The sequence below is a fragment of the Martes martes genome (genome assembly GCF_963455335.1).
Source record: "Martes martes genome assembly, chromosome: 10".
NCBI classification, from domain to species: Eukaryota; Metazoa; Chordata; class Mammalia; order Carnivora; family Mustelidae; genus Martes; species Martes martes.
This window is the reverse complement of record NC_137898.1, coordinates 8,898,034-8,921,998: the sequence shown is the minus strand read 5'-3', so window position 1 is coordinate 8,921,998 and position 23,965 is coordinate 8,898,034. Positions and strand designations below refer to the sequence as shown.

Here is a 23,965-nt window from a genome sequence, read left to right as displayed (position 1 = left end):
CTGGCGCTTCTGTCCCTCTGTATAGTCTTCATTGTTTAGTCTTTGCTCTCTCCCCAGCGGGCCAACTCAGGACCTCTCCTCTCCCTTGCAGATAGGGAGTGTGGTAACTATACGAAGAGCTCATAGGCACCTCTTGAAGAGCCCCTACGACAGCCAGTCTGTCTAGGTCAAGTTCCAGCTCTTCCACTTACCGGCTGCGCACTCTCTTTACCCTCTCTGGTCCTATTTCCTCTTCCCCAATGAGGATGATCATAGTACAACTGCCTCACAGGCAGGGCTTGTTGTGGAAACTGAAACAAGGGAATATGTTCACTGATGTGAAATGCCGGGGTCCGGGAGCCAATGGTCAAGAAAGAATTTTTGAGAGACGGCTGGGTGGGTCAGTTGGTTAAGCAGCTGCCTTCCACTCTGGTCATGATCCCAGAGTCCCGGGATTGAGTCCCGCACTGGGCTCCTTGCTTGGCAGAGAGCCTGCTTCTCCCTCTGCCTCTGACTGCCACTCTGTTTGTGCGCTCTCTCTCTCTCTCTGACAAATAAATAAATAAAATCTTAAATTTAAAAAAAAGAAAAAAGAAAAAGAAAGAATTCTTGAGACATCTTCTGTGCAAAAAGGATGTGTTGTGTTTTTTTTTTTAAAGCACAGGGACAGGAACTGTGGGCAGGAAGAGCGCACTGGGGTTGTGAGGAGTGACTGATTATATATTTTTAAGTTGGGAGGGGGTTAGGGAGAGCGTGAATCTCTAAGGTTTCCAGGACCTTGAGGGGTCGTTTACCACTGCCTAGTAGAACTTGAGTCATGAGGCCCTTCAGATGCCGATCAGTGGCCCATATGCTTGGAGGATGATTGCTAACATGTATCTTGGCAGGGGCGGTTGAAGGGGGGAATAGAGATGAAGGACATTTCCAAAGGGATTTGTATATGTTAAAGAAGACTTAGAGGATCCTGGAGGTCAGGCTAAGATCAAACAAAGGTTGCCATTTGCCTCTAGCAAAGTATTGCCGTTGAAGCAGTTGAGTTCCTGGAGGAAGGTCACTCTGCCTGTCCCAAGTAGTCCTCGATGGGCTGTTAAGTTGTAAGAAGTTTCTTTTTTTTTTTCTGTATTTCTTTAGCCTTTGTTCTCCACATCATTCATTGTATAGCACTTAGTGACCTGCAATGGTTAAGTAAGCACCATATAAGCATTCATTATTTTTATTACATTTGTTGAATAAACTCCAGAAAATCAGCTCTTGGACAACAGGAAATTTGCCTATTTTGTTGAAGGCTACTCCTCATTCCCTACAACAGTGTTTGCCAGGCACGTAGTAGGTTCTTAATAGTTGGTTAAATAAATGAAAAGGAAAATTGGTTTTGAGGCCAGAAGGCTTACTGCTCTCAGTGGAAGTGTGAGTTAGAGTGATACCAGATGGCAGTTCCTGAAGATATCTTTGAAACCACTTAAAAACATAGACTTGAACAAAGATCAAAATGGCTGTACTAATGCTTCGGCAAAGCTTGATTTTAAAGTAACCTTTTTCTTCTCTGCCAAACCTCCTCTCCTCCTTTTTTAGCCTTTTGTTTCAGGAACCTGGTACCACCCTGAAAAGGACTAAGGAGTCTGGCAGCACCTATACAATTCCTATAGAAACCAGCTAGATCCTGTATTTACCTATAAAACCCCTCAGCCCATTCCTCTGAGCCCCTACCTTCCAGTGGGCTTACAGTTTTTGAGGGCCACAGCTTGCTACAGGCTCCTTTGTCTGGCAAACCAATAAACCTATTGTTCCTCTTTATCCCAAACTCGTCTTCCTGCTATATTTTGGGTCTGAAGCACAGAGGCTGGTTTTCCAACGACACTTTTGAAGTGATTGTATTTTATTTTTATTTTTATTTTATTTATTTATTTGACACACAGAGAGAGGAATCACAAGTAGGCAGAGAGGCAGGCAGAGAGAGGGGAGGAAGCAGTCTCCCTGCTAAGCAGAGAGCCCGATGCAGGGCTTGATCCCGGGACCCTGAGATCATGACCTGAGCCGAAGGCAGAGGCTTAACCCACTGAGCCACCCAGGCACCCAGTGATTGTATTTTAAAAGCTAAAGGACTAATTATGGTTCTTTTTTTGTTCTTACATTTTAGAAGTGCAGTCACTTACAAAGTATATATATTACCTCCTAGCAAACAAAATCTGTTCTAGAACAGTAATATGAGACAATTTCTGCTCCTAACAGTGCTTCAAATTGGGACCCAACACTTCCCATCTCAGAGCCTCAACTTTGGATCTGTAAAAGGAGCTTTTTCAACCAGGTAAGTTCTCCAGCAATGAGAGTGTTATGTGGTCCTTGCTCTTAAGGATTTCATAATCTAAAGGTGCTTTGTTTTGGTGTTGGACAGATCTAGATTCATCTCTGCTATTTATCAGTAACGTAACCCTGAGACAGTGACCCAAATGTTTGAAGCACATTTCCTCATCTGTAAAATGGGTATGATGTCTCCTGTCTCCCAGATGTTTTACAAAGATCACTTGAGACCACTTACTAAAAGACTTAGCATAATGCTAGATACAGAAATTCTTCAACACAGCAAGCTCCTTCTGCCTTAGATACAGGGGTAGAACAAAATTACGAAGAATGGGTATACCAAAATATTAAAAATGTCTTTTCTGGGGCACTTGGCTGGCTCAGTCGGTGGAATGTGTGACTCTTGATCTTGGGGTTGTGGATTTGAGTCCTGTGTTGGGTGTCGAGATTACTTAAAAATAAAGTCTTGGGGCACCTGCATGGCTCAATGGGTTAAGCCTCTCCCTTTGGCTCAGGTCATGGTCTCAGGGTCCTGGGATCGAGCCCTACGTTGGGCTCTCTGCTCAGCGGGGAGCCTGCTTCCCCCTCCCTGCCTGCCTCTCTGCCTACTTGTGATCTCTCTCTGTCAAATAAACAAATAAAATCTTAAAAAAATAATAAAGTCTTAAAAAATATTATTGAAACTAAGGAAATTCAAATATGAAAAAGTCAGTATTATCCAATGTTAAATGTGTTAGGTGTGACAGTAGTATTTTGGCTACATAGAATAATGTTCTTAGGGGTAAAATCTCATCTGCAATGGATTTTCAGATGAGTCAGCAAAGACAAAAAATCTACAGACACATACACATTTGCAAGTGCATAGAGATAGAACAAGTTAAGTGTAGAAAAATGTTAAAAATTGGTAAATCTGAGTGCGTATATAAAGGTTCATTATACTAATTTCCTAACTTTATTGAAGGTTTGAAATTCAAAATATGAAATTTGGCTGGGAGATGCAACACTGGGCCCAAACCCTCCCTCTTCCAGGAAGCCTGCACTGATTAAACAGGACAGAGAGAATATGCTTTTCCTCCGTTGAACACACCTCCACACAGGTAGCTTTTTACTTTAAGCAAACACCCCAGCCCTGGCTTGCAACAGAAGTTCTGAATGTTAAATGGGAAAAATAATGCTTGGTTCTCAGTTTATTGGAAATACAATCCTGGGGTGCCCCACTGGCTCTCAGTACAACATGTCCTCTTGATCTCAGGGTCATGAGTTCCAGGCCTGCATAGAGTTTACTTAAAATAAAACTAAAAATATAACCAGTAGGGGTACCTGGTTTAAGCACCCGACTCTTGGTTTCCGCTCCGGTCATGATCTCAGAGTTGATCTCAGGGTTTTGAGATAGAACCCCTGTAGGGCTCTGCACTCAGCAGACAGCTGGCTTCCCCTCTCCCTCTGCCCCCCTCCAACTCTAAAATCAATCTTTTTTTATAAAGAGTTTATTTATTTGACAGACAGAAATCACAAGTAGGCAGAGAGGCAGGCAGAGAGAGAGAGAGGGGGAAGCAGGCTCCCTGCTGTGTAGAGAGCCCGACGCGGGGCTCGATCCCAGGACCCAGAGATCATGACCTGAGCTGAAGGCAGAGGCTTAACCCACTGAGCCATCCAGGCGCTCCAGATCAATCTTTAAAACTGAATTCTATATTTATAAAATCCACCAAAGGAAGTGGAGACAAACATGACAAAGTGACTTGGCTCCTCTTGGTCACACAGAGGCAGTGGCACAGCTGACATCAGGACCCTTATCTCATCTACCATCTCTGTAATAATCTGTATTTTTGTCAGAAATGGAGAGTTGGGAGTGTCACCCACTAGGGGGATGGGAACATCACAGAGCCTGGCTTCGCATGGCTTAGCCCAAGTGAACTCCATGGGTCTCACGTCCTAATTATCTCATTTCCATGCCCACAGCCCCCTTCCTGTGGCCCATTCCCATTCGTTCCCACATTAAATCACACGCCTCTCCGGGAGAACTCTAGGGCTTTATTACAAGTGGAGCTGACTGCGAGGGAGCCCCATTCTCCAGTCTCTCTTCTCCACCCTCTTCCTCTCAACACACCACTCCAGGGCAGGTCACTAGGCCACCAAGGAAGAGGAATCCGAGGAGAATGAAAAGGGGCAAGGCTTCCTCCCAAATCCTCTGAAACAACCAGAGTCCTTCTGGTTCCAGCTGAGAACCTTCGGGTGGAAGGGGTGGGAGACTCAGCTCTCATCTTCAAGGTCCTCCATGTCTACATCCTGGGGGCCTTTCGTCTTCTTTTGCCGCTTGGGCTGCGGTTCACTGGTCCTGGCTGGCTTGGCGGGGGCTTCCACTGAGCAAAAGGAAAGAGGAAGCATTGAAGAACCCCAAGGAATCCAGGCTGCCCCCTTCCCCCCGCTCGGTGACCCGGCCTCACCTTCCATGGCTGCTTTCTCTTTCTGGGCCAGCCGGATCTGCTGGAGGAGCTTTCTGCGCTTCTTCCCAGAGAGAGTAATGTTGGCACGTGCACTGGACCTGAAGGGGTGGTAGGAGCGAGGGTATCCAGGTTAACCTGAATCAGCATGGGTTGGTTCTGGGTATTGAAAAGGTCTTTGTTTTGGGTTTCTTTTCGTTTTGTCTTTTTGAAAACGTCTTTGGATTCAAGTAAAAAGACAGAAAATCTGGGCTCTGAGGTAGTGAGTTAAATCTCTCCAACACTTAGCCATTAACATTCTTAGTACTACTCCCATACATATATAAAGTACTTAGCATTAAATGTTAAAATTTGGTATATGGCAGAAACTTGTAAAGGAAAGCTATTTTTCTCCTCTATTTTCAATATTTTTATGTTTTAAGTGGGCTCCACAATCAACATGGGGCTTGAACTTACAATCCTGAAATCAAGAGTTGCATGCTCGGGTCGTCTGGGTGGCTCAGTCACTTAACTAAGTGTCTGCCTTCCGCTCAGGTCATGATCTTTTTTCTTTTTTCTTTTCTTTTGATTTACTTATTTGACAGAGAGAGAGAGAGCGCGAGCACAAGCCAGGGGAGCAGCTGGCAGAGGGAGCGGGGAGCCACATGTGGGACCCCATCTCTGGACCCTGGGATCATGACTTGAGCCAAAGGCAGACAATTAACTGACAGAGCCACTCAGCCTCCCCAGTAAATAAAATCTTAAAAAAAAAAAAAAAAAAAAAGAGTTGCATGCACTATTAACTGAGACAGCTAGGTACTCCTATTTTCAATACTTCTGACACCAGAAAGGTGTGGGGCTTGTCCCACATCAAGGCATTCTCAAATTCCGCAGACACCGACTGAGAATCCTACAAATTTGACTCAGTTCTGACACCTCTACCTGGAGATAGCATCAGATCCCACAGGCTGAGGGTTCAGTCTCAAAAGACTGCCCCCCACTTCAGATGGTGTACTTCTGAATGACCAGCTATAAAACAAGGTTCTCACGATCCCCTTCTCAGACTCAATAATTTGCTAGAACAGCTCACAGAACTCAGGGAAACATTTACTTGCATTTACTTACTTATGGTAAAAGAATGAGATTCAGGAACAGCCAAATGGAGGAAACGCACAGAGTAAGGTCCAGGCATTTCCATACTCTCCCCACTTTCCCTGAACCTCCACCCATTCACTAACAAGGAAGCTCGTCAAATCTCTATTATTCAAGAGTTTTTACAGAACTTCATCTTCCCAGGTGGGTGGAGCTTAAATTCCCAAACTTCTCACCACCTGGTGTTTCTGGAGACCAGCCCCACCCTAAGTTATCATTAGCATAAACCTAGGTGTGCTCAAAAGGGGCTCTTGGGGCCATAATAGACACTCCTATCACTCAGGAAATTGTAAGGGTTTTAGAAGCTCTGTGCCTGGAATCAGACCCAATATTTCTTATTATACCACAAAACTGTATTTACAATGAAAAAAATCAGTGGAAGAATGGGACGGGAAGTCTTCCCCAAGGCTGGGAGGTGGGGCGGGGGCTTGAAAAGTACAAAATCCCACAGGTACTTTTGTGCGAATTGAGTACATGCACACTTATGTGCTTTTCTTTTCTTTTCTTTTTTTTTAAGATCTTATTTATTTGTCAGAGAGAGAGCACAAACAGGGGGAGCAGCAGGCAGAGGGAGCAGCAGGCTCTAGCGGAGCGAGGAGCCCGATGCAGGACTCAATCCCAGGACCCTAGGATCATGACTTGAGCTGAAGGCAGACACTTGACAGACTAAGCCACCCAGGCGTCCCGTGTGTGCTTTAAATTTATTTATAAAAAAATCCATGTGGACGTACAATGTTACCTGGGGAGGTATGAGTGGGCAGTTCTTACATTCTTGGTGGGGTCCAAGACCCAGAGAGGTTGTGGGCTACGGGTCCTGTGACGGGCCAGCAGAGTGGAGGCACAAACGCTGCTTATATAAAAGTCAGTGCAAACGCAAAGCAGAGCGGATACTTGCGGGGGAGCTCGGCAGGACGGGGAAAGGGGGCAGGACGGGGAAAGAGGACTCGGTCGGGAGCAAAGCGAAGAGGGTCTGGCACTCACGCCCGCTTCTTCAGGTGGTGCCGCGTGATCAGCCCTTCGTCTATCACAGCCCCGACCACCCGGTGCTTCAGTCTCCTCTCCCGGTTCAACACTCGCCGTCGCTTGAACAGCTTCTTCTTCAGCTCCTAAGGGGGAGGAAGATGCTAATCAGACGGAAGTCGCGACCCGGGACCCCGCACCCGGCGACTCCAGCCCACAGGTCCCATCTCTGGAGAGATGAGAGGCCTCCAGGATGCTTGAGGAAACGAAGTCGGGGCTCCCACACAATCACCGTTCGGGGCCGGTTGATCTTTCCGCCGGGAGGCCCCATGGCTGCGCTGCTAACCTGACTCCGCGACACGCTCTGCGTAACGTCAGCGTCGGTCCCGCCCCTCAGCCTCCGCGAGCCAATAGCAGCTCAGGGGCGGGTCCTGAGCCTATATAAAGGTGCTCGGCAGGGTTATCGGCCTCTCGCGGGACGGGGACGTAAGAGGTTAGCGTCTGGTTTGCGGAGCTGGGTGCCAGGGTGGGAGTTCTGGGCGAGGCCTGCGCACCCTCCTTTTCTTGGCGGGGGTCGGGTGTGCGGTCCCGGTCCCCGTAATGTACGGAGGCAGAGGGAAAGGGCTCGGCCCCCTCGGCGCCATGTCTTCGGTGCCCGCGGCATCCAGTCCGCCGGTTCTATCCTCAAGCGCCGGGACAGGGCCTCCGAGAAGCGTGGTGGAACGGAGCTTCTGCAGGCTCCTCCCTCGTGCGCTCACGCCTTCTCCTTTGATTTCAGGTCTTTGGAACCGCCCCTGGAGCCGGAGCTATCGTGTTCCCTCCTCTTTAACTGCCGTTGCAAACAATAAAGGACGATCGTACCCTAATAGGTGTGTGTCCGCGTTCTTTTTTTCGAGGTGGTTGTTAAGCGGTACGCGTTATTCCACAGAGCGGAATTTGCAGCTTTTCTCTTGGACCTCAGGCTCCTGAGGGCGTGCGGGCGGCATTTCGCCAAAGGCTCTCTGGCCGACCTTGCCGGATCTCCAGATGGCCGCGCTGCGCCGAACCCTCCACGTGGCGACCCTGGCGGCTGGGGCGCGCCGTGCTTTGGCGGGTAGGGAAGGTGGACAGTGGGAGGGAGGGTTCTTAGTGATCTGGGAGTCTAGACCCTGAAACTGTGATTCTTCAAACCCCAGGGTACATTGCACCGTTTCTGCAGCATTTTGATGGAACTAGGCCGGTGGGTGACACATGTGCGCCACTCGTGTCCACAGGCTCCCTGGCTGGTAGCTGCCTGGCCGACCGTCGCCTCTGGGATAAGCTCCATGCCGATACCCGAAAAGGCCACGTCCCCACCTTCGACTGGTTCTTTGGGTATGAGGAAACCCAGGGGTTGCTACTGCCGCTCCTGCAGGAGACAGCGGCTGCCTGCCCACTGCGGGTGTTGGACGTGGGCTGTGGGACCTCCAGTCTGTGTACAGGCCTCTACACCCAGTGCCCACATCCCGTGGATGTGCTGGGGGTGGACTTCTCTCCTGTGGCTATTGCCCACATGAAGCGTCTCCTGGAAGGTGGCGAAGGCCAAACACCCCTGTGTCCTGGGCATCCTGCCTCCAGACTCCACTTTATGCAGGCTGATGCCCAGAACCTGGAGCCAGTGGCTTCCTCAGGCTCCTTCCAGCTAGTGCTGGATAAAGGCACCTGGGATGCTGTTGCCCGTGGTGGTCCGCAGGGAGCTTACCAGCTTCTGTCAGAGTGCCTCAGGGTCCTAAGCCCTCAGGGGACCCTGATTCAGTTCTCAGACGAGGACCCTGATGTGCGGCTTCCCTACCTGGAGCAAGGGTCCCCAGGCTGGAGGGTGACTGTGCAGGAGCTAGGCCCTTTTGGGGGCATTACTTACTTTGCTTACTTGGTTCAAGGCTCTCATTAAAGCCTTCAGTCCTGACCCAAATTTTTCCATTGGGTGAGGAGGGCGATGGACAGCTTTTCAACTTTGTAAGATGGCTGGGAAGCGAGGATTTGAGGCCTGGCCTCCACATTTACTAGTTGGGTACACAGAGTATGGAATGTTTCTGTCCCCTGGTTCACAAACTGACAGCAGGGTAGGAATAATAACCCGGAGTTAGGGGATTACAGATGATGAGGGGTGAAATATGGAGCATTTAGCAATGGCAGGCACAAGAGGGGTGCTAAATAGGGAAGGTACAGTGATTGATTCCCTAGCCCCAATAAACTGGAACTCCTAAAAACAGGAGTTTTGTGGGTTATTTTGAGGACTTTGGGTTTTGTTTGCTTGTTTTTAGATTTATTTATTCTAGAGAGAGAGGGAGAATCCCAAGCCATCTCCATGGTCAGTGCAGAACCCAAATCAGGGCTCCATCGTAAAACCCTGAGATCATGACCTGAACTGAAACCGAGTCGGATGCTTAACCGACTGAGCCACCTGGGCGCCCCCATTAGAGGAGTTTTTTAATCGAGGCGTTCTTAATCCAAATCCCAGTACTGACTGACTCGTGTGACCCAGTGGCCTCGCCTATAGAAGGGGAAGACTGAAAGAACCACAGAACGGCCTCAACAAATCACCGAAATGTTGAGGGAGACCGCAGGAGACTTACCCTCAAAGCTTCTGGGAGGCAGGAGATGTGAATATTCCACAAAACAGCTTTGACAAACATGGGAGCCTGCTGCTGGCTTCCACAGAGGACAGGAGCTAGAGGCTTCATGATAGTCTGTGTCCTCAGGAATCCAGGAGACCTCTTGTTCTCCGTATTCCTGCCCCCAGCCAAGTTCTGGGTTAAAGGTTCTTAAGGGAGATCTGGGGTCCAGTGGGCTCCAAGTCCAGCCTGGGGGAAAGAGCAGTTGGAAGAGCCCATTAAGGGTGAAACATATTTCTGATCTATTACTGACTTTTTAAAAATGTTACTTATTTACTTAGTTTTAAGATTTTATTTATTTATGACAGATAGCAAGAGAGGGTGAGCTGAAGGCAGATGCTTAACGACTGAGCCACCCGGGCAGCCCTATTACTGACTTTGAAATATGAAACAGGGGCACCTGGGTGGCTCAGTGGGTTGGGCCTCTGCCTTTGGCTTGGGTCATGATCTCAGGGTTCTGGGGTCAAGCCCCACATCGTGCTCTCTGCTCGGTGGGGGTCCTGCTTCCCCCTCTCTCCCTGCCTCTCTGCCTGCTTTTGATCTCTCTCTGTCAAATAAATAAAGTCTTTAAAAAAAAAAAGATGAAACAAATTTGTGTGTTTTTTGTTATTAGAAAAAGTAATATAGCAACTATAATTAAGAAGCTAATTTCAGGGCAGCCTGGGTGGCTGAATCCGTTAATCATCTGGCTCAGGTCATGATCACAGGGTCCTGGGATGGAGCCCGCATTGGGCTCTCTGCTCAGCGGGGAGCCTGCCTCCCCATCCCCCTGGCCCCCTCCCCACCTCTGCCTCCCTCTCTGCCTACTTGTGATCTCTGTCAAATAAATAAATAAAATCTTAAAAAAAAAAAAAAAAAGGTAAGGCATCCAAAATGTAACTTATCTCTGGGTAGTTGATTTAGGATAAATTTATTTTTTTCCCCCACAACAAACAATGTGAACTTTTTTTTAAAGATTTTATTTATTTGGGGGCACCTGGGTGGTTCAGTGGGTTAAGATTTTATTTATTTGACACAGAGGGGGGCAGGGGGGAGAGTAAGACAAGCAGGGGGAGCAGCAGGCAGGGGAGAAGTAGGCTCCCCGCTGAGCAAGGAGCCTGGTGCAGGACTGGATCCCAGGACCCTGGGATCATGAGCTGAAGGCAGATACTTAACTGACTGAGCCACCCAGGCACCCCAAACTGTGAATATTTTAAGCAATTAAAAATAATTAAAAGTCATCACCCATCTGACATCAGAACTTCCCTCTAAGGTTCAACTTGGCCAGACACTTTGAATTCCTCTCCACCTCTACTCCTTTTCTGGTCCATTTCCTAAGCACCTACTGTTTGCCTGTACGGGGACACAAGTAAGTTTTCCATCTCAGTCCTGCCCAGAACATCCCCATCACAATGGCTGCACTGGAGCAGCTGCCTCCCTCACCTGGCTCTTCGCTTTGGTCCTGGAAGAAGACCTCGGCCTCCTCTTCCTCATCAGTGAGCAGCAACAGCTCGTCATGCGGCCAGCCAAACTCCCCGCTGTCTTCACTCACCTCAGAGGCTTCCACCACAATGGAGGGCAGGGGGGTCTTTTGAGAGACAGCCTGAATCGGGATAGCAGGGTGCTTGGACCAAGTGGAAGGATGAGCCAGCAGCCGGAGCACAGGGGAGGGGGGGAAGTACTAACCTGAGCATCCTGGTGACCTTCAACCCTGACAATTTCTCCTCTGTCCATCCGCAGAGGGTTCATCAGCCGAGGACTTTCTGGGCTCTGGGAGGAGCCTGGGCGATCTCTAGGCCAAGGCCTATCCTTGCTGCTCCCTGGCACAAGGGCCATGGGTGCAAATCCTTGGAGCGTGGAGTGGTTGAACTCAAAGTGGAGTACCCCTGCTCAGTACACTCTAGAGACTGCTCCTTTAATCTTTGGAGCCAGGCCCCTTAATCACTTCTGAGAAGAGAATGAAAAGCTAGGAGATTATGGGCTTTCCAGGGGAGGGGAAAATCCCAAGAGGTGGAGGAATACCTCCTCCCTGGAGGAGTATGGGAATATGTCTCCTCGCTCTCTGGGTGACAACCGGGAAAAGCGGGAGGGGTAGGGGTCAACAAGGGCATCTGTACGAAAGCCCTGTGAGTGAAGAGCTTTGCCAACAAACTTGAAATTTCTTGATTCCTTTGGTTCCCGGCTCTCCCGATTTGACATGTTTCTTTGTGTCTTATTTAACAAATATTTATATGGTGTTAACAATTTGACAGGAACAATGTTAAATGCCTTACATATAATCTCATTTAATTATCCTAAAACTATGAGATAGATTCTGTCATTAGCCCTCTTTTCTGATGCAGAAAACAGGGGACAAAAACTTGAATGACTTGCCCAGAGTTACCCACCTAAAAGGTGCTTTCTTTTCCAAACTAGAACTCAGTATGTTACTCCAAATTCAGAGGGGGTGACGGGGGGCGGGTGCAAGGGTATATACCATGATGAGAAAAACAGCACATTTACTCTTTTTTATAAAAGATTTTATTTACTTATTTGAGAGAGAGAGCAGGAGCAGTGGGGAGGGGCAGAGGGAGAGGGAGAAGCTGACCCCAGTTGAGCCGGGAAGCCCCATGTGGGGCTCCATCCCAGAAGCCTGAGATCATGACCTGAGCCCTTAAAGGCAGATGCTTAACTGACTGAACCACCCAGGCGCTTCCAACAAATTTACTTTTAACAAGTTTAACAGGGGCGCTTGGCTGGCTCCAGCGGTGGAGCCCGCCGCTCATGATCTCCGGGTGGTGAGTTCGAGCCCCACATTGGGTGTGAACGTTACTTAAAAATAAAATTAAAAAGCATTTTTTCCCACCCAGTACACTTGACTTTGGGTGTTTGTTCATAAATTGAGGGAATTTGGAGGGGGTGAAGAGATTGATGTGTGTAAGCATCTGGCTGTCCAGTACGTTCTGTTCTGAAAACGCACAAATCATTGTAGGTAACTACAGAGCACAGAATCGACCTGGAAATTTCAGAACTGGGCAACTGCAAACCCCACAGCAACCAGGCCGACACGCACTCTCCCCTTAGCAATCCCGCTTTGAATTTTCTGACGATGAGTCCAGAGCTCGGCCCTCGATGCCAACGCTTCGGGACACGCTCAACTTCCCCAGCTAAACCGGCCCTTTCAGACCCAAGCGCTTTAGGCCGACCAGGCCCTCTCTAGCCCGGCCCCTTCTCTATGGTCTCCGCTGCGGGCCGCTCTAGCCCGCGCAGGAGGCGGTGAGACGCCGTGGACGGCTTCCCTGGCGGCGAAAGCTCCAGAGGGGCCCTCGCCCGTCGCGCGGTCGGCCATGGAGACTTTGCGCAAAGCGCTGATCGTGGGTGCCCTTCTGGGCGCGGGGGCTGGCGTGGGCTCCGCGCTCTTTGTCCTCGTGACCCCGGGAGAGGAGCAGAAGCAGGCGATGCTGAAGGTGGGAGTAACTGGGGGGTGCGAGGTGGGGCGGGCGGGCGGAGAGCCCCGGGCTGGGGGGTCAGGACGGCGAACCTTCCTGCCCGCAGGAGATACCCGAGCAGGACCCGCGGCGCAGGGACGAGGCGACCAGGACCAAAGAGTTAGTGCTGGCCACTCTGCAGGAGGCAGCGACCACGCAGGAGAACGTGGCCTGGAGGAAGAACTGGATGGTCGGCGGCGGCGGAAGGTCAGCGTGAGCCCGAGCCCGGACCTCCCTCGTGGGCGCTGGCACCTTGCTCCCGCGCAGGAGTCCCGCGCGGCCTTTCTCCCCCGTAGGCCGGGTAGGGAGTCCGGACCCGGGATGCCTCGCCCAGGCCTCCTTGAGGCCCCGGGAGCCGCTGCGGGTGAGCACGTCCTGCCTCCACCCGCAGACGCTGCACTGATAGCGCTTTCCCGTGCTGCGTCGCGGCCAGGGCGTGGGATGTGGCCAACTGAAGGAACCAATAAATCACGTTCCTCCGACCGGTCAGTGAGCCCTGCGGTCTGACGCCTGTGTCTAGAGTGTTCTGGGGATCCGCGTAGGGAACGCGGATGACTGTGGGTCCCACCGGCCCTGCAACGACCACGTTTTCCAAACACAAGCCAGGTCATGTGGTCTGAGTGGCCTTTTGGTGATAACCAGGAGACATTCTCGAAATCAGAACTATTCTGGAAAATCCTGTAGCAGTAGATGCCCATGGAGGACACTTTGGGTGAGGTTGGAGAGGGGCTGTTGGTATTTAGCATGTGCGGTGATGCTTTCTGGGGCTACCGAACCGTTGGAGGCCAGTTTGCTGAGTGAAAGGAGCGTGCTTTGAGTCAGACAGATCTTGATTAAAGTCCTGTGTATTACAAAACCTTTCTGAGCCTCAGTGCTATTTCATAAAAGGTGGTGAGTATCTTGAAGGTTGTTGTAAAGATTAACTTGGAAATGTAAAGTGCCTTGCTTAGCACAGAGCATCACTTCAACAAAGGTAGGGGAGGGTTTCCCCTTCCAAGGATTTCAAGGTAGTTCAGTCTCTGAATCCAGTCATGGCTCTCTTGCAGATGCCACTGAAGTAAGGAAATAAAGCTGGCATTTGGGTCACACCCCACATCCAAGTCAACAAATTCACTCCCTGTTGTCTGTGTTGGGGTTTTTTTGTTTTTGTTTTGTTTTGTTTTTTTTTTTTAAGATTTATTTGAGGGACGCCTGGGGGCTCAATTAAGCGTCTGCCTTCAGCTCAGGTCATAATCCCGGGGTCCTGGGATTGAGTCCTGCATCCTTCTCCCTCTGCCTGCTGCTCCCTCTGCTTGTGTTCTCTCTCTGACAAGTAAATAAAATCTTTAATAATAAAAAAAAATTATTTGAAAAACTCTGGTGGGGAGGGCGAGAGGGAGTCATAAGCAGACTCCCTGCTCAGTGCAGATGGTGGGAGGTGGGGGGACTCAATCTCACAACCTTAAGATCATGACCTGAGCCAAAGCTAAGAGACCCTTAACCAGCTGAGCCACCCAAGTACCCCTGATGTCTATCTTACATCCTATGGTTCCAAGCAAGATTTCAACTGAAGAAAAAAAAAGAAAGAAAAAAGGCCAGAACAGTAAGTACAGCTTGGTAACACTGAGGTCCAAACATGTTATGTGTGATCTTCAGTTTAATTGTGGCCTCTTTCTGAGCCTGGGAATGAGAGGGGAAAGGTTAGCAGCTCTTTGAGAAAGCATTAGGGTGAGGGGATCAGCAACACTGAGGGGCTAGGAGCCAGGAGCCTGGAGGTTGAGAGCCTGAGCCCTCGAGTCAGGCTTCCCCAGGTATGCTTAGGTTCTGCTATTGGTTACCTGTATTGGTTTCAGCAAGCCACGTGCTTTGGTGTCGCAGTCTCTTAAAGGGAATACTTGTACCTATTCCCAGGTAACTGCCTTTTTATCTTAGTTAATACAGCAGTTAAAACTGTGGTGCATATTAAGTACTCAGTGCTTTTTAGTGAGGAGGAAATGCACTTGCAAAGGTCACTGCATTGCTCCTCTGGTCATTTGTGAATGGCTACATTAAAAAAAAATTACCCTTTTAGGGGTGCCTGGATGGCTCAGTCTGTTAAGCCTCTGCCTTCAGCTCAGGTCATGATCCCAGGGTCCTAGGATCGGGCCTGTTTCTGCCCTCCCCCTTGCTCATGTTCTGTCTTAAATAAAAATCTGTTTTTTTTTTTTAATTACCCTTTTAGTAGCTAATAGTTACTGGAAACTTATTAGGTGCCAGGCAGTGTGCTAAAGCCCCCCCATCACCATTATGTAACATCCATAACAATCTGTATTAACAGGTACTATCGTCCTTATTTTACTAAAGAGGTAACTAGGCTGCTTCAAGAAGTCAAGGCAGGGGCAGGTGGACGGTGCCGAAAGAAACAAAAAAAAAGTCAAGGCATAGGAATAAGGATTTCAGGCCTATGCACTGCTTTTTACCTATAGGAGCAAAGAGTGCTATCCATTGTACTCCCCTAACCCCAACAATTCTCCCCTCTCAACTTCCCAAGCAAATAAAAAGACCCAGATATTGTTACCAAGTTTGTTAGAAGCTTTAGTTGAGGGGCACCTGGGTGGCTCAGTGGGTTAAAGCCTCTGCCTTTGGCTCAGGTCATGATCCCAGGGTCCTGGGATCGAGCCCCACATCCGGCTCTCTGCTCAGCAAGGAGCCTGCTTCCCTGTCTCTCTCTCTCTGCCTGCCTCTTTGCCTACTTGTGATCTCTGTCTGTCAAATAAATAAAATCTTTAAATGTCTGCCTTCAACTCAGGTTGTGATCTCAGGGTCCTGGGACAGGAGTAGGGAGCCTGCCTCTCCCTCTGCCCCTGTCCCCTCCCCTGCTCATTTTCTTGCTCTCTCTCTCAAAATGAATACATAAAAAAGTCTTTAAAAAGGAGCACCTGGGGGACGCCTGGGTGGCTCAGTTGGTTAAGCGTCTGCCTTAGACTCAGGTCGTGATCCCAGAGTCCTGGGATCGAGTCCCACATCGGGCTCCTTGCTCAGCAGGGAGCCTGCTTCTCCCTCTGCCTCTGCCTGCCACTCTGTCTGTGCTCGCTCGCTCTCTCTCTCTCTGACAAATAAAATATTTAAAAAAAAAAAAAAAAGGAGCACCTGGGTGGCTCAGTCGGTTAACTGTCTGCCCTTGGCTCAGGTCATGATTCCAGGATCCTGGAATCGATACCCTCATTAGACTGGCTGCTCATTAGGGAGTCTGCTTCTACCTCTGCCTCTCCCCCATGCTCATTCTCTCTGTCACAAAAATAAATAAAATCTTAAAAAAAAAAAGAACGATAAAAACGTCAAGATATAGGGCCTATCCTAAATGCCTTCCCTTTGGGTTCTTCCTCTGCCTCAGTAGCGTCCCTCCCAGCCATTCAGGAAGGAGTCAGGCACATACAGAACTCACGGTCTATTTATTAGGAAGGAGATGTCAGTGCTTTATCAAAGATGAAGAGGTCAGAGAGGGATGGTGGGACAAAGGCCTCTCAGCTGGGACATTTCTTGGCCACAATGAGGACAGCAGAAGGCACAAGTCCTGAAGATTGAAGAAGACAGCTTTGACCACAAAGATCCTTGCCTTTTGCCCCCCAAATTTCTGGCCTCACGCCATCTCCTCCAAGTCTCTTCTGGCATTCCTTCCTTTCTCAGGCATCCCCTCCCCCCTCCCCAACCCCTGTTCCTGGTCCCAGGTGTCATACCCAGCTCCTGCAGAGGCCGTTCCATGTCCGCCTCGGAGAAGGCCCGCCGGGGGAAGCCACTGAGCAACTGCACAGGGTCCTGCCCTCCCCCAGGTTCTTCCCCGCGGTGGAGCTCCACGTAGAGCCTCACAGCTGCCAGCTGTTCCCGTGCCCGGAACGTCTGGGTCAGTGAGGTCCCATCTGGCAGCCTGACCTGGAGGGCAAGCGAGAAATGCAGCGTTGTGAGCATCAAAACTGAGTGTGGTGCCCAAATAAGGAAAACAAGAACTGCATCGAGAGGCTGAAGCAGCATAATCACTATCTGGAGCAGCCGATGAACCACCACTTCTCTGCTTCCCTAAGGCTGTAATGCTGCAGCTTTCTCACAGTTTAACAAACACAAGGATAAGTTCATACAAAAATACCTAAATAGCCCGCCACGCCAGTAGCCGTGTAATAAACTAAGTGGAAACATGAACAACTAAAAAGGTAACCGCTGAGTAAGACGGAGGTACGGATTTAAATTAAGACTGGGTCAAGAGACGTTTGAAATCTTTCCAAAAGTAGAAGAGATAGGATTTCAAAAGTCACTCACAAAGAAGGAAAAGGTTTGGCAAAGAGAACCTAACTGAATAAAGCTCTGAGCCAGGTGTCTTACAGGCCAACGAAGGGGGTCCCAGAAGCAAGACAAGAATGAGAATCAGTACCTGTATGCGACACTGGTCATATTCCCGCTTGGTGGGAGGCTCCTGGCTGGGAGAGGAGGGAACAGGACCTGGCTCTGTTGGTGGAGAAGGCCGAGAACCCACACTCCCACCATACTGGAAAAAAAAGGAAAACACTGATCAGGCTTCCACCCACTCGTAAGAGGAACATCGTATGCCTATCCTTTCCCTCTGAAGCTAAGAAAGGGAATTTTTTCGACTAGCCCACCTACTTCTTTACCCCTGTGTCTTCCCAATCACCTACCTTCTTGGCTCTCTCTGCTTTGTCTCTCTCAATCTTTTCCCGGACTCTCTGTCTGGAAAGCAGACAGGAAGAGAGTAGGTCAGATGTTGACAAACCAAACCTAGCTTCCCGTCTCATCTGTTAGCCAACAGCCGCATCACCCAGACCTGGCTGCTAACTCTTCAGCCTTTTCCCTCCTCCGCTCCTCAGCAGCCCGGCGCATCTCATCTTCCTGAAGCCGCTGTCGAGCAGCTGACAACTCTTGCCCTTGTTTCCTGCGCTGCCGTTCCCGCTCCAAAGCCTCTCGCTCCTCTCTCTCTTCCCTCTCCCGCTGCTTCTGGGCCACCAGCTCCAACATCCTATGTTGCAGAAAAGAAAGAGCTCAAAAGAGATGGACACAGATCGAGGCGAGTTTAGGACGGATTCAAAAGGAAATACGGGAACACGCTCCAAAGAGAGATGACAGAAACAAAAAAGAAATCGCCAAGACAGGACAGAGGAAGAGTGTTAAGTTCCAGGGTCTTTCATCAGAGTTGTGTATTGTGGACAGGTGGAAGGTGACCCTCAGGAATGTGACACTGTTCCTTACTATACCTCTTAGTCTGTTCCTGTCTCTCTTCTTCACTCAGAACGGGTTTGCCTTCTCCAGCAGCAGAGCCCGTTCCTACAAACAAGCAATCAGTGTTACTGCCCGTCCATCCTCCTCAAGCCCTCGTGAATAACCAACACTGTGTTCCTCAGTCAGGACCTTCAGGGCCACCTTGCTCCGGGGAGGTGGGTTCCCTTCCCAGGACATGTCCAAGGGGGGTCGCTAGCGGCTCGTCTACATCGGGGTCGTCTTCGTGCTCCATCAACCTGGCGGGGGAAAGTCGGGAAGGAGGTTAACACGGACGCTGGCCCTCCCAGAAGTCCCCCAGGCCCCTGCCACCCCATCGGAGCGCTCACCAGTCCATTGCAGCCTCGATGCCCTGGTTCCCTGTGAGGGCCAGAGCCTTCTCCCTGGGGGCAGAAACACCGTGAATAGCACCCGCGAGCCATGGTGCTGGTCAGGCTGGGGCGTGCAGCCTGAGGCCAAGCTAGGGGAAAGGCCAGACAGGTCCGCGATCCCCGCGGGCCAGGGTTTGGGGGGCTGCCTTACGCGCGTCCCCTGGGGAAGCCCATCTCGATGAGACTCTCCAGAGCCGTCAGCTCCGCCATGGCGCCGCCACCACCGCTTCCGCGGGGATCTGAGGGAGGGCGAGAAGGAGGGCGCAGGGCGGGGAGTCAGCGCGGGGTGCCCCCGGCCCGCGCGCGGCCCCGCCCCCGACGCCCCAGCTGGGCGCTCTCTCACTTACCCGGCTCTGGACCCTCAGCGGACACCGCCGAGAAGAAAGCCGAGGGGAAACGGAAGTGCCCGGATCTGTTTGGGTCACGTGGGGGCGGGCGTGGACGGGTGCCGCCGAGGGCCAGAAAGTACCGGCCGGACCCAGCCGCCTGGACCCGGCGCGGGCGGGGGGGGGCGGTGCGTCCGACTCGCGAATCCTTAGGCGCACCGCCCGCCCCCTACCAACTCTCCCCAGCCCCGCAGCCAAGCTGGCACGCCCGGCGGCGGTGGGGAAGAAGGGGGGTGCGGCCCTGAAACCCGTGGGCGGAATGTAACAAGCCGTCGACCAGTTGGAATGCTATTTGGCAATGTTGATGAGGAGCCATAGAAATAAATGTACACGGTCTTTGACCAGCTCATCCTCTCCGGGGAACTGAGCCATCCTCCGACCCACTGACAAAGGCATCTTGGCAGAACACAATTATCCGATCCTGTCATCACCTCCCTGCTTAAAAATTCCCCATGACACCCCAGTCACTTAGGATGAAATTTAAGTGCTAGTAGGCTGGTTTCCTCCTTTTTATTTGTTGTTTGTTTGTTTAGAGCCCTCTCTGGAAAAGTGAGACTAACTAAGCATTGCCTTCGGTGCCTGGCAAGACTGTACCATGGAGGGGCGCCTGGGTGGCTCAGTGGGTTAAAGCCTCTGCCTTCTGCTCAGGTCGTGATCCCGGGGTCCTGGGATTGAGCCCCGCATCCGGCTCTCTACTCAGCTGCCTCTCTACTCTCTCCTCTTTCTGCCTGTCTCTCTGCCTACTTGTCATCTCTGTCTGTCGAATAAATAAAACCTTTAAAAAAAAAAGACTGTACCATGGAAACGTGGCTAGTGCGTCGTCTCATCTCCCACCATTTGCTGCTAACTTGTGCCCGTTGCAAAACAGACCCTCCTGCTCTTCCAGGCCCTTTGCACCTAATAGTCCCTCTGCCTGGTATGTCCCACCTCTTCTGTGGGACTGCTTACCTCCCAGTCATTTGGGAGACGGGACCCAAGATTTGCTTTCTAAAGGAATCCTGCTTTGACCATCCCCTTTGCACGTCCCAGCTCCACTAGAGACTTATGTGACTAAGGCCTATTCAATCATCACAACAACCTATACGATTATGCTATTATTAGTCACGGGAAACACAGAAAAAGGAGATAAGGTCACAAAGCTGATAAGTAGCCAAGCTAGGATCCACAACCATGCGGTATGCAGTCACTAAACCACTATGCTGGGTTGCCTTTCCATCATGGAGTGAAGAGCACCTGCTTTGGAGTCGGGCATCCTAACTCAACTCCTTACCTGTAGCTTCAAACCATTTAGAACTTCAAATTTCTCATCTCCTCCCAGGTGATCCTATCTTTTGAAAGACTGTGAAGAGTTAATGAGAATACGCAGAGCACGTCTTGAATAATGAGAGACGGGGCCCCTCGTTTGTAAACGAATAAATGCTGAGGAAATGCAGGAAGCAAAAAAACAGGGACACAGTATTCACTACAGTATGGCAAGCGTATTAGAGAGAACACATATATTCTCTTTTTTTAAGATTTTATTTGAGAGAGAGAGAGATCACAAGTAGGCAGAGAGGCAGGCAGAGAGAGAGAGAGGGAAGCAGGGTCCCTGCTGAGCAGAGAGCCCAAAGCTGGGCACCATCCCAGGACCCTGAGATCATGACCTGAGCCGAAGGCAGAGGCTTAACCCACTGAGCCAACCAGGCACCCCGAGAACACATATATTTCAAATGTATCCTGAGGTCCAATGATTAAAAAAAAAATCCTTAATTGTATAGTACCACGTCTTTTTTTTTTTTTAAGATTTTTTTTTATTTATTCATTTTGAGAGAGACAGAACATGAGCAGGGGAGTAGGGCAGAGAGGGAGAGGCAAGCTCCCCGCTGAGCAAGGAGCCTCATGTGGGGCTCAACCCCAGACCCCTGAGATCATGACCTGAGCCGAAGGCTGAGGCTTTAACCCACTGAGTCACCCAGGTGCCCCTATTTTTTATTTTTTAAAGGTTTTATTTATTTCCCGGGATGGGGGAGAGACAGAGGGAGAAAGAATCTCAGGCAGGCTCCATGCCCAGCTCAGAGCCTGGCACGGGGCTTGATCTCACAGCCCTGAGATCATGACCTGAGCGGAAACCAAGAGTCGGACACTCAACTGACTGAGTCACCCAGGCGCCCCTACATCCAGTTAATTTAAAGATAAATTTGAAAGTATACGCTAACTCTGAGACATAGGTATGCGGACAGGGAAATGAAAAGGGTCAGGAAAGATGAAAATGTCTTCCTTTTATATTTCCTTTAATGTTGGTACAGCGGATATACAACAGACACAGATTGAGGGAAAGTGGGGGAAATCCTTGGATTTGGGAAATGCCCCAGACAGCATGGTTCTCCACCCCATGTCAGTCATTCATCTCCACCCACTTCAGATGCAGGTGGACTCTGGCTCAGGGGTGCCCACCTTCAATATCCAAATGAAAGGTGAAAGAGGGAGTAGTCTTGCCCCAAACTCCCCAATTGTTCTCAAAAGCCCACCAAAGCCACCAATGTGACAGGGCACTTTTGAGGGTATATGATGGGGATTGGGATCAGCTCACTGCAGCCAACAGGCCTCACAGGGCTGGGGCCTGATCTGAAAAGGAAAGGCCCATGAGCTAAGAATGGTTTTTACGTTTTTACGCGGTTCCGTGGCTATAGAGGTACCTAACGTTTTATCTTTGATTTTAATCATCTGGAACTGCAAAGCCTACGTTATTTACCATCTGGTCCTTTAAGGAAAAGGTTGCCACCCCTCTCTGCTCCTTTCAGAACCTGAGGCTGGAGCAGGACGGAAAGTCTGGGACCTGAACAAGTTCTGGGGCTGAGCACTGAGACTCAGATAGGGCCTCAGGCTCCTGGCCTTCTACTCCCCACACATCCCCCCCAACAGGCCCCCCCGCCCAGGGCTGCTCAGGGCAGCAGCAGCAGCAGCCTCCTCCCAGGGAACCCAGGCTAAGCTCTCCTCTCCAAGCCGGGGTTCAGCTGGGCCCCAAGAGACCCCCCCAGGCTAGTTCAGAGCCCTGCTGCGGGCTGGGAGGCCGGCCGGTGGGGGCAGCCCCAGCGCTCACGCAAGCAGAAATGCCAGACCAGAGCTAAGCAGGTCAGCAGAGCCAGCACCGTGCCCACCCCGATGGCTGTGTGCACCAGGGTAACGGGCCTGGGGGGCACGGCCAGCCTGCCGCAGGGCCCGAAAGTCGGGCCACCCACCCCCTCGAGGCTCTCCCCACCTGCCCCAGGCACACTGCTTTCTCCAGCCCCGTTGGCAGCCACCACGCAAACGACATAATCTCCCCCAGGCTTCAGTCCTTTCAGTTCTGCTCTGCGGACCGTGGAGTTGAGCGGGGGCCCCTTCCAGGTGGCCCCACTGTCTTCCCAAAGCAGCAACCAGTACTGGTGGACCGGCGAGGAGGGAGCACACCAGTGCACCACTGCGCTCCCGTCCTCGGCCACCACGTGCACTTCTCCCAGGCGCGGCGGGGCAGGTGGCTGGGCAGGGCTGGAGAGCCCAGGGCACATGCAGGCTCTGGGCCCAGCCCTCTGCAGCTCCTTGCATGGCACCTGCAGGTGCCGGCAGCTGTCATAGTCACAGAGGACAGGCGGCAGGGGTGGCCGGGACGTCTCATCTTCCTCCTCTTCCATAAGATCTTGAGGGGCCAAGGGCCGCGTTCTGGGAGCTAAGGAGAAGGTGACAGCCAGGAGACACAGAAGGCAGGGAGAGCCCGGCATGGAGTCTGGAAGGGAGGGAGGTGGAGAGGTAAAGACTGCCCAGACCGCACGCCTCCTAGGCCCGCTCCCTCAACGAAACCTCTGGGGACAGGGACACACAGCGGGGGCCAAGGAGAGAACAGAAAAGAGGAGGGAAGGAGGCAGACACACTTATTTGTCAACCAACTTCTGAACCGGCTGTGGACTTGGTTTCGGGGGGAGGGGGGCACACTTGGGCTGCCCGCGAGATGGGGGTGTGACCAGCAATGGGTGAAGGCCCAGAAATGGTTAATGAATAAATGAAGTTCTGGAGGGGAAAAGAAGAGGAAATGATTTACTCAGCCTGGGGAAGAAAGGTGGAAAACTTCCCAGCGGCCACCCAAAGAAAAGATCTCGGTAAAACAATTGTCAGTCAGCGACACACGCAAAAAACCCGAAAGTGACAGAAATGAGACGGAAGAGATGAAATAGAGGGGGACCCTTAAGGACCTCGGCATCCTCCCCACCTGTTGAAAGAGCTCCAGTTCCTGCCCACCCCACCTCCCCCCTCTTCCCTGGGCCCCAGCAGCCCCTCACTAGCCGGGAGGTCTCACCGCGGTGCAAATCTCCCACCAGTGGTCTGTGGGCGTGAGTCTGGGGCGACCCCGGGAGCACAGGCTTGCGGGCAGGTTTTGTCAGTGTCCTCAATTTCAATTCTGTTTTGGCTCGAAGCTTTTATACCCTTCCACTGTGATGTCACCACCTAGGCCCCCCCTCCCGCCAGGCCCCCTCCACCCCCCTTCCCCGGTGAATGCCAAGAAGCGGCCGGTCCCTTCAGAGAGCCTGAGTCACGGGGCCAGGGATTGGGGGGGGGGGGAGACGGGAGTCACAGCAGCTGTTTCATCTGGAGGCCAGGATGCCTGGGTTCGGAGATGGGAGTGGAATGTGGAAGGCAGCCAGGAGCTGAGAATCACAAGGCTGAAGCTATGTGGAGGGATGAGGAGGGGGCGCAGAGGAGAGAGGACCACCTGTCTGGTCTCAGAGAAGAAAACAGCTGTGGCAGCATGGGGCCTGGGCTACAAAATGCTGTTTTGGTAAAAATCATACCACATCCATGGCAGTCATTTCCTGTCTTCTGCCTCCCAATGGACAGAGAAAGGGAGGGGTGCAGAGGCCGGAATGATGCGGCCTGGCTCTCCGGACCCGCCCTACAATGATCCCCCTCCCCAGAGTCACGTGGATGGAGGAGGCCAGATGGGTTTTCTCTCCTTGGACTTTCTAGGCCTATGAATGCAGACAGCTGTACCTAGAGCAGTCCAGGTCTGGAGGCCTTCCCCCTCGGCAGGCAGCCCCCCAACAAGACAGTCTCCTCCAATGCAGGGAGGCG

At 51.2% G+C, this 23,965-nt stretch overlaps 5 protein-coding genes across 8 annotated transcripts; 2 read left to right on the top strand and 3 right to left on the bottom strand.

Annotated features, from left to right (window-relative positions):
- Positions 1 to 4,288: 4,288 nt before the first annotated feature.
- Positions 4,289 to 7,191, bottom strand: LOC308350616 (uncharacterized protein C11orf98). Its single transcript, XM_080816093.1, has 4 exons — positions 7,102 to 7,191; positions 6,831 to 6,955; positions 4,722 to 4,819; positions 4,289 to 4,637 (listed from the first exon to the last, which is right to left on the bottom strand). Exons 1-4 carry the CDS (start codon positions 7,138 to 7,140, stop codon positions 4,528 to 4,530), a joined length of 372 nt encoding a protein of 123 aa, XP_080672219.1. The 5' UTR covers positions 7,141 to 7,191; the 3' UTR covers positions 4,289 to 4,527.
- Positions 6,733 to 10,011, top strand: CSKMT (citrate synthase lysine methyltransferase). Of its 3 annotated transcripts, none has more exons than XM_080816090.1 (4): positions 6,733 to 7,302; positions 7,588 to 7,678; positions 7,771 to 7,902; positions 7,985 to 10,011. In XM_080816090.1, the coding sequence occupies exons 3-4, from the start codon at positions 7,836 to 7,838 to the stop codon at positions 8,716 to 8,718; spliced, it is 801 nt and encodes a 266-aa protein (XP_080672216.1). In that variant the 5' UTR covers positions 6,733 to 7,302; positions 7,588 to 7,678; positions 7,771 to 7,835; the 3' UTR covers positions 8,719 to 10,011. The 3 variants fall into 3 exon arrangements, with proteins under 3 accessions (XP_080672216.1, XP_080672218.1, XP_080672217.1); XM_080816092.1 differs by having other exon boundaries at positions 8,063 to 10,005; XM_080816091.1 differs by lacking the exon at positions 6,733 to 7,302 and having other exon boundaries at positions 7,328 to 7,678; positions 7,985 to 10,005.
- Positions 10,012 to 12,647: 2,636 nt separating this feature from the next.
- On the top strand, positions 12,648 to 14,437 carry UQCC3 (ubiquinol-cytochrome c reductase complex assembly factor 3). The gene is made up of 2 exons (XM_080817708.1): positions 12,648 to 12,867; positions 12,956 to 14,437. Exons 1-2 carry the CDS (start codon positions 12,748 to 12,750, stop codon positions 13,103 to 13,105), a joined length of 270 nt encoding a protein of 89 aa, XP_080673834.1. The 5' UTR covers positions 12,648 to 12,747; the 3' UTR covers positions 13,106 to 14,437.
- A 1,842-nt stretch (positions 14,438 to 16,279) lies between these two features.
- UBXN1 (UBX domain protein 1) lies at positions 16,280 to 19,075 on the bottom strand. Of its 2 annotated transcripts, none has more exons than XM_080817634.1 (10): positions 18,845 to 19,075; positions 18,649 to 18,736; positions 18,456 to 18,509; positions 18,259 to 18,365; positions 18,105 to 18,174; positions 17,678 to 17,869; positions 17,532 to 17,583; positions 17,270 to 17,383; positions 16,584 to 16,776; positions 16,280 to 16,420 (listed from the first exon to the last, which is right to left on the bottom strand). In XM_080817634.1, the coding sequence occupies exons 2-10, from the start codon at positions 18,705 to 18,707 to the stop codon at positions 16,371 to 16,373; spliced, it is 891 nt and encodes a 296-aa protein (XP_080673760.1). In that variant the 5' UTR covers positions 18,708 to 18,736; positions 18,845 to 19,075; the 3' UTR covers positions 16,280 to 16,370. The 2 variants fall into 2 exon arrangements, with proteins under 2 accessions (XP_080673760.1, XP_080673761.1); XM_080817635.1 differs by having other exon boundaries at positions 18,271 to 18,365; positions 18,845 to 18,883.
- Positions 19,076 to 21,127: 2,052 nt separating this feature from the next.
- Positions 21,128 to 23,282, bottom strand: LRRN4CL (LRRN4 C-terminal like). Its single transcript, XM_080817557.1, has 2 exons — positions 23,193 to 23,282; positions 21,128 to 22,625 (listed from the first exon to the last, which is right to left on the bottom strand). The coding sequence occupies exon 2, from the start codon at positions 22,618 to 22,620 to the stop codon at positions 21,907 to 21,909; it is 714 nt and encodes a 237-aa protein (XP_080673683.1). The 5' UTR covers positions 22,621 to 22,625; positions 23,193 to 23,282; the 3' UTR covers positions 21,128 to 21,906.
- Between the last annotated feature and the right edge of the window lie 683 nt (positions 23,283 to 23,965).